This window comes from Sphaeroforma arctica (assembly GCF_001186125.1).
Source record: "Sphaeroforma arctica JP610 unplaced genomic scaffold supercont1.173, whole genome shotgun sequence".
NCBI classification, from domain to species: Eukaryota; class Ichthyosporea; order Ichthyophonida; genus Sphaeroforma; species Sphaeroforma arctica.
In genome coordinates, this window is record NW_014040385.1 from 34,021 (window position 1) to 43,108 (window position 9,088).

Consider the following 9,088-nt stretch of genomic DNA (forward strand, 5'->3'; position numbering starts at 1 on the left):
ATATACATACATACATACATACTTACATACACACACACATACATACATACATACATACATATGTATATATATATTAATATATATATATATATATATATATTAATATATATATATATATATGAAACACGAGTCGAATATGGGGACAATACATTCTCCGTGACCAGCAGCATATAATAATTCATTCAAACGTGGACGTCTAAGTTTGAATAATAGTATGCGTGCTATTCTAATAGTATTATAATAAATGTTAATCTTTCGAGCCGATTGAAATATTGGCAGACAAGCATCTAGAGTGTCTATCAGCATGTTTAGATCTTGGTGCTGCATTCAGTGCTGCATTCAGTAAAATCTAATAAACTATGTACATAGGTGACTTTTCACATTTAAGCATGTATATTTTTATGTATAAGAGGACAAACACTTACCACCGGTTGAAAATCCTTCTCTCCACAAGTCTTTATCGGTGAATACTCCGGCGTTCCGCATTCGCTGGTGATTTTCTCATTTCCTTTAGAAGTATTTTGTTTAAGTTTCTTTCCTAATAAAGCACCAGAGTCTATCTTAGAAGCGGTCTTAGGCTTAGGCTTAGTTGCCGATCGAACGGGAGGTGTAGAATTTTTTTCAGCGCCATCTTGTTGCAGTAGCAGGTAGTAAGTAGGTGGTGTAGTTACCGCTAAGGATAGTATGACATGGCTCGGAAAGCCGTCAATCTGTGAGCTGAGCCATATCAAGGCCATACATATATACGAGATAAATATGTTTTTCAGTGGCGAAGACTCGATCATCCTGCTGAGCGGGAATGGGATTGTGCCCCACTATTTACTTTGACTAGGCGTATATCTGCCAAAAGCCGGCTGTGGCATAGGATACTACAAGCAACGATAGATCATCCCAACCTTGCAGTTGCAGTATTAAGCTGGTAATAATAATCTGACACAAAAGTATCTACAATACGAGAATGACAAAAATCACTATCTTTAATATACGTGGGAACACCCGTGCATGCCTGGATGACTGCAGCAACTAACAGATGAAAAAGCGAGCACGTATGTAATTACAAGAGTTTCAGAACGATAAATAACTTCACAATTCGGCGATCGGCGGACCTATTTATTTATTTGACTGTATTTATATTTGCTCGCTCAAGACTAAAATATTTATCAATCAATCTATGGCTATCATTTTTGTGCAAAAAAAAAGCAGAAAATACCCTGCCCCTCTCCAGTCTCCTCTCAGTCCAGTCTCTAATACATAGTCTCCAGTCTCCAGTCTCCAGTCTCCTGTCTCCATATCGATTATCAAGGTCTCCCTCTCTGTCTCTGTGTCTATTATTTATAATATTTCTTTTTCTCACTTTAATTCTCTCTCTTTCTCTCTCTCTAATTCTCTCTCTTTCTTCTCTCTCTCTAATTCTCTTTCTTTTTCGCTCTCTAATTCTCTCTCCCTCTCTCTCCCTCTCTCTCACACACACATAACACGCACACAGAAGGAGATAGAGATAGAGATAGAGATAGAGATAGAGATAGAGATAGAGATAGAGATAGAGATAGAGATAGAGATAGAGATAGAGATAGAGATAGAGATAGAGATAGAGATAGAGATAGAGATAGAGATAGAGAGAGAGAGGGAGAAGGAAAGACTGAAAGAGATGTTCTTAGGTCTAATGTTATCGATGATGCTAAGCCATAGTCTTCGGAAAATAGAACAGACCGTTGTTTGTTTGTTTTTTAACACCCCACCCGAGGGCCTTGAGACAGCTGACAGGCGTGACTGCTGACACTTGACAGTGCTGAGTTTAGCCGTATTCTTGCCCAAAAAAATATCGTAGAATTTAGATAGAAGCCAAGAAGAATTTCAAAAGTTCGAATGTCTCTGTACGGCACCAACGAACATAAAACTTTTAACGCCTGAACCCGTGCTGTTTTTAAGTGCGGATGAAGTTGTACCGGATGCGGTTTAAATATACACGATCCATTGACTAAGGGGACTCGATTTTAAAGAACTAAACCCAATTCACTATATCCGGTTTTAGATATATTCCCAATTTTATTTTCTAGACTTTTTCTAAAAACATTTCAAAATAATTTTGCGAAGGAGCCAAGTTGATAGCTCTGCTGGTTCATACAGTTATGTATCGATTTATGAACAGGATTGTGCACTTTTCGACCGTGTCAAATCTTGGATTTCAAGTCGCGTATTAGCAGTTTGAACCTTCTAAGGGTTCTAATATATAATAAATACAAGTATTATTAGTTCAGAAATCATCTTTGCGGTATAGAAGGCTTATTATGCTTGCTCAAAATCACCATTTACGTGCATCGTGCAATCGATGGCGTGGCACATCAAATGACGTAAACACACTTTTTCTCGATTTTAGCAGCTGTAGCTTGCAATACGGTTATAAGAATACATCTCCAATACAGTTTTGACAATAATTGTACGGGAGAACTTTGAAACTTGACTAATTATGCATATTTAGACCCAATAATCGCGTTTTGGAGGTTTCCGATGTAGTGTTAGACTCCTAAGCATAGAAGGCGTTCTACTTGTACTACGACCTTGGCGCCTTCACAGATCATTTACGAAATACTTAATCTTGAAATATGCCAAAAAAAAAAATATTGGGAATGAATTGAAGTCAAGATTTAGTAAATCAAGAACGCTTCTTTATTTTTGGCCCTATTTTTATCCCTTTGTAAATGGATGGGGTGTTTAAAAAAAAAACAAGCGATTGAAAAATGTCATAGCCTACTACGTACTGTTGTACAATTTAGGAGGCTATGATACTGTATATACATATTTATAGTTTTTACTACTAGAGAAATCTTGAAACCACCATAAATAGAGCCACCTACACAAGCCACCTACAGATGTAGCCACCTACACTATTTGCTATGGTGTTTGAAAAATAAAAAATAAAGTATGTATAGGCTATGAATATGTAGCGTTGTCAATTTTTTTTCTTCCACTAGTCCAGAAAACTGAAAAGCTGGTCAATGCAGCTGCAGTACTACTATGGATAAAAAACTAATGAATATAGCCACACACAAGAGAGTGCTGTAGACGACGTAGTTTTAATTTGAAAGTACTTTAGTGATGCTATTTCAAAAAAAAGAATAAACAAACAAATGCATTGTCTTCATAACTTATATAAGTGCGTCAAGAATGCACAAACAAAGTGAAAAATGATCAAAATGAATAAACACAAAATGAACAAACACAAGTATTTTCTTCACAATAATTATAGGTAAAATGAACAAACATGAGTTGCCTTCATAATTTATATAGCCATACCTATTTGAGTTTTTTGTTTTGGATCGATACAGTAGATTCCAAATCTTCGTTGTTACCTAAACCTCTTGCTTGCAAGTGTGTTCACTTTTGACATCCTTTGTCTTCAAAACTTTTCTACGAGCACTTAAATAAAACCCAAACACTTGCATAGTCGTCAACGTGTAAATCAAAAATGAACAATAAAATGTATTGTGCCTTTACATCTTTTATTATGTATAAATACATAGCCTACGGAAAATAGAACAGAAGGCTATGATAAACAACCCTACTTTAAGCATGGTTTGATATTTAAAATTCTATTAAAAGAGGTTAATTTTATTTCCTAAATTTCGAATACGATCTATACTTGCAAGATCATGCTGCTCCGTTTTCAATGCAGCTCTGTATATGTAGTTGTCTAAGTTTTATGTACGTGCAGAATCTCGGTTCTACGTGGGTGCAGGCGTGCTTCGTTACGCCGCAGTTACAGTAGGTCCGCCTAGGCTTCTTTCTGCATCCGTCACTAGAGGTTTATCAGAATCTTCCCCTTCTAGTCTTCCTATAATCATCATATCCAGCATATTTCTCGCTGCTTTCGAGTGCGTATGCTTGAACGAAAACTGGTGTTCGATATATTCGGGTTTTTTCGAGCCCATCGCGGCAAGAATCTTCTCGCCTCCGGGATGTTGAGACACAAATGATGAAATGTCGTAGACCCTGTAAAATTCCGCGTCGGAAAATCAATAGTTTAGACTTCGTTCGCGATCTCCGTTTGAAAAAATATATCAGAACGGCTAAACCAGCGGAACAGTAACAACCCTCATGAAGATATAATACGAAAACCAATAAATTCTCGAAAATTAAATTGAACTTACAATCCATTCATAGTCACCCAGATGTTGCCCGCCTCCTTCGCCTTTTCATAATCTTTCAGAGCAATAATATTCTTAAAGCTCGCGGGATCAGGCCATACAATGCTCTGCTTCATGCCTATGATCTTTCGTTCTTTCACTTGGTACCTATATATAAGAAACAGAATTAAAAAATCAGCAAAAAGCATACACCTTGCGTACAATTGATAAAATGCGATTCCGGGCACACTCAACGAACTTTTGTCTAAACGAGTCGTGAAATCCATCTATAATACACACACGTGACTAACCTGGCCTTTTGGATTTCATTATCGGTGGGATGCTTCAGATTGTAAGTAATTCCAAAGTAAGACGCGATCAAGATGATGCTCTTGGTAGGGTCATAATGAAACCTGTAATAGTGACAATTTTAGAATTAGAAGGCCGCCTGATTATTTCTTGACAGACGTGTCGCACGATATAACAAGGACAACTTCCATGTATTAATAGGACCAGCTTAATATTAGGTTCAACATGTCTAACACTTAAAATACGCACTGAATAAATCCAGTAAATATGATGCGAATCAAACGAAAATTAAAGTTCACTATTCTCACCATATCTTAAAATTTTTAACATATATAAGAAGCCCAGTTACATACATAGTTCTCACATAAATACGTGGGTATAGTACACTGAACAATAAACACAATATCAATCGAAATATAGCAAGACATAAAGAAGCATAAAAACCATATTAGTGGACAACACAGCTAACTGTATTTGCAAATAATTGACAGTATATACACAAGTATAGTGGACGTATCTAAGGTAAGTATAGTAGACTAGAAACTACAATCACACGAAGGCAATTGTTTAAATACTTTGCACATGCATAATCGAAGTACGTGTTTCTACCTCACATAAATGAAATAACTTACCACTTAAGTCCATTCTGGTAGCTAAAACTGAATGCGTGATGAAAGCCATGGTTTCCTTCTCCGAATGTGAGCAACGCCGTCAAAAAGTGGTCCTTGGCCGACGTTTCATTCGAATATTCGTCTGAACCCAGCCAGTGCGCAAGTGAATTGACGAACCAGGTCGAGTGCCATGTTAAGATACGAGCAAATAGTCCACCGTATACGAAAGCTTGAACGGGGTCATTTCTCCAGACCAATAGGGGCACAAAGAAGGCCACGCTGAAGTTGAGCGGAATATAGAACTTATGTTGTAGCGCCACCACCCAGTCCTATGATACAAAAAAAAAGTGTGAGTTTTGAAACAAAACATAATAAACTATCTGCATCTCAAAACGGGCTAGTAGATTTTTACATATAAAGTGTACCATGAGGACACTTACCGCTTTCAAGTCGTTAACATTGATCTTATCGAGGTACTGCTTTCGGTTCGGACTCCGTAGCAGCCAGCCACAGTGAGAGTACCAAAATCCGTACATGGGACCATATGGATCAGCAGGAGTATCTGGGAATGAGTGATGTAGTCGGTGCAACTTGCTCCACCACAAAACAGATCCCTGTAGTGAGCCTGCGCCCCAGAATGCCCACCAAAGTCGCCATGGCGCAATTGCTGAATATGATCTATGACTCCACAAGCGATGGTAGCCAACCGTGACTGCTAGTCCAGTCAATAGATACATCACCAGGCATGATATAACCCCCGTTCTATTAACGGGATAATATATGGCGCCATAGAGAAAAGCGATGTGGAAGGAGCTAATAAAGACTAGTGGAAACCAGTTAATGGGTGAATTGGGCGCTGTGGGCGCTGTGGACCCTGACATTTTTGTTATTTTTAATATATATGTATATGTAGCTGTCAGTGTTCGGAATGATCTCAAAACAATATTCTTGCTTGTGGTCTGAAATGTATGTTCACCTCACTATATATGGCGACAGTACTTTTGAAAGTCAGATATGGTGGGTAGAACTCATCAATAGCGTTGTTTATTGCAACGACCCTATGTATATATATATATATATATATACAATAAAATGCAATTCAATATGAAATAGTAGAGTAAGTAGGATCAATTTATTTTCTCGCGTGTGTGACTGTGTGTGGCTGTCGTTTGATATAGAAAAATAGATATATCATTTGCAGCTTCTGGTCATCGATTGTGTTCAAAACGACAAAATGTTTACTTCAACTGCAACATCGCATCGTAATTTTTTGCATGTCACATAGTCCAGTGAGTCCATATATGTGTTTTTTCTTTTGGATAAAAAAATACTTATTGTTCAGGAAACCATATATTTACAGTACATAAGTTCAAAGCGTATTTTCTAAAAACAAATTGGTATGAGTAATTTGGCAGGACTGCGAGTCTGTGACACTCTGTGACTCCGTGTCTGTGTGCCAGCCGCTTTATTGATGATTCTTGTGATGAAGTTCCGTTTGCAGATGAGTGATAAGTCAATAGAAACCGAGAGCATATAAAAATGACACTGCCATCGCTAATCTAATTGGGTTAGTGTTCCAAAACTACTGGGGAGTGAGGACGGGCTTCCACCATAGTACAAAGTAAATATTTACAAACTGAAAAAGTCAAAGCTGTCAAGTCAATATGACAATGTCACAGGCGCCAGGGGCTAGGCCCAGCCTCCCAGGGGATCGGATTTCGGAAGTATAAAAATACAAAAATAGTATAGTTCCCTCTTTTATTTTCAAGAAAAATAATTAAATAAATAAAAACAAGTGACAAGTTTTTTCAATCGTTTATAAATAAATAGCCGAACAACTGCTGACAAGTCACAAGCCCGTCAGTCGACACATAGGCTGACATACTTTTGGAGCCCTCATTATTTATACACCATACAGAAGCAAGAGAATAAATAGAAGAGAGAAACAGGCAATGGCCAACATCATGTTTTATTATTAAAAAAACCCACTACGTATGTAGTCTATTTCCCAAATCTATCACTCTATTTATTTATTTATTTATTTACTACAACAAATACCGACAATATTTTCTTTTACAAGTATCTACTATACAGTAGAGTGACAGTGCAGTTAATTATACTTCTCTCTAAAATCTATACACCCCAGAGACTCAGAGTGTGACTGATGACTACCCAGTACTCAGTACCCAATACCCACTCCAAAATATATTTATATTGAGGACAGAGGGGCGGGGCCAACTGAGCCAGACCTGAGCCTACCCAATACCCACATAGGACTCTCGGAACCTGGAGAAATCGCACTTGTCCGGCAAAATAGAAATCCAATTGGCTTTGGATCGAAGCTTTTTCTTACCGCCAATGATAATGAGCTTAAAAAGTCTGAGGCTATTTTGTTTAAAAAAAGAAAGAAACACTGTATAATCCTCTTTATCTATAGACTTAGGTAAAATACGAAACAGAGTAGGGAATATGGCATCGCCATTTTTTTATAATTCAGATCGAAAATTCGTTGACATCTACATATGCAGCAAGAAGTTACGAACGGATTTTTTTATTAAAAAATAGGGTTGTACAAGTACACCGAAAATGAATCCAAATTAGGCTTCAAATTTGAATACTAAATATATTTCGAGAATATCTAGGTAATGTTTCGTCTCATTCTTAACACAATATGACGCTCACTGGCGTGTACGGCAGTTCAAATATTTTGTCATTTTTAGAACTATATTGAAATTTGAGAACAAAAAATCAGGAGCATACGTCCGATATTATGAAAATATATCGTGACTCACCTAAAAAACACATGACGACTGCCATCTGTAGGACATTGTCATATTTAGGTTGCGCAAATATTGGAGTCCAAAATGATACTTATATACGTAAAATACGTTTCTCAATTCTCAGACCTCAGTTGTTGCCCAAATGCCCTACTTCTCTAGTAGAAGATCTAATAGTGGAAAATATGTATACATTCAAGTCAGAAACACACTCCTTAACTCGCTCTCAATATGTAATAGTGCATAGAAGCTACTACTAGTAATAGTGCATAGAATCTGCTACTAGTATGCGCTTTTGAATAGTTTGTATCTGATGCTTCGAGAGTAAATAATCAAGAAGCGAGTCAGAATGTCTCCTTATAGGGCAGTTCAGCCAGAGAAAATCTAAAATAAACTGCGCGCGCGCTATTTTGAATAGAGGATAGTACTTAGTTCGTTGCAAGCGTTTGAACAATGCGTATATGTACTACTATGTAAGTAACAAACAAGTAAATCTGTGACTGTTTTCGCGATATTATGGTTCTACAATTATGAGAATTAAAACGTTCATGAACCACTACACGATTTGTCTTTTGCAAATGAGCTCCATTTTTAAAATTGGACTATGTTGCCCCATCGTGTCTTCGCTTTTGTAATATTTTTGCTTGTATGCCTAGAATTCACAATAGCGTATAAAACCAAAACCGTGCTGTTTTTAACCTTTATTACTAATTGTAGTTTAAGCATGCGTATCATTGTGAACGGGAACTAATTTGCTTATTTCTTGATGAAATTCGAGAGGAAATACATGCTCTTTCATTAATTTATGCATATATATATATACATACATATATAAATATAGATATATATATTATGTATATATATATATTATATATTATATATATATATATATATATACTTCAGAATCTATCTACAAATCAATATGCGAGTATTGTTTACATAATTATTGTACAGGTAGTGATGTAAGTGAACGAAGGAATACGTATGCATATATTAGATATATATATACATATATTGAAATATGTATGTGAACATTCATATATTTATGTGTATATATATGGATATGGATATGAAAGCATATACATTTATATATAATGTATTGTATATATATATACATATACAATTTATACATTTATATATATATTATAGATATGCATATATATATATTTATGTTTACATATATATATATATATATATATATATATATATATATATATACTATACTATATATATATATCGACACGACGACCGTACCGTACCGACGTAC

At 36.1% G+C, this 9,088-nt stretch overlaps 2 protein-coding genes across 2 annotated transcripts; both read right to left on the bottom strand.

The window, feature by feature from the left end:
- Positions 1–425: 425 nt before the first annotated feature.
- On the bottom strand, positions 426–913 carry SARC_03407 (hypothetical protein; the record flags this gene model as incomplete). The annotated part of the gene is made up of 1 exon (XM_014302789.1): positions 426–913. A coding segment is annotated over exon 1 (360 nt), but the record flags the coding sequence as incomplete, so codon positions are not given.
- A 2,566-nt stretch (positions 914–3,479) lies between these two features.
- SARC_03408 (hypothetical protein) lies at positions 3,480–6,250 on the bottom strand. The gene is made up of 5 exons (XM_014302790.1): positions 5,485–6,250; positions 5,066–5,373; positions 4,436–4,537; positions 4,149–4,292; positions 3,480–3,990 (listed from the first exon to the last, which is right to left on the bottom strand). Exons 1-5 carry the CDS (start codon positions 5,923–5,925, stop codon positions 3,747–3,749), a joined length of 1,239 nt encoding a protein of 412 aa, XP_014158265.1. The 5' UTR covers positions 5,926–6,250; the 3' UTR covers positions 3,480–3,746.
- Positions 6,251–9,088: the final 2,838 nt, after the last annotated feature.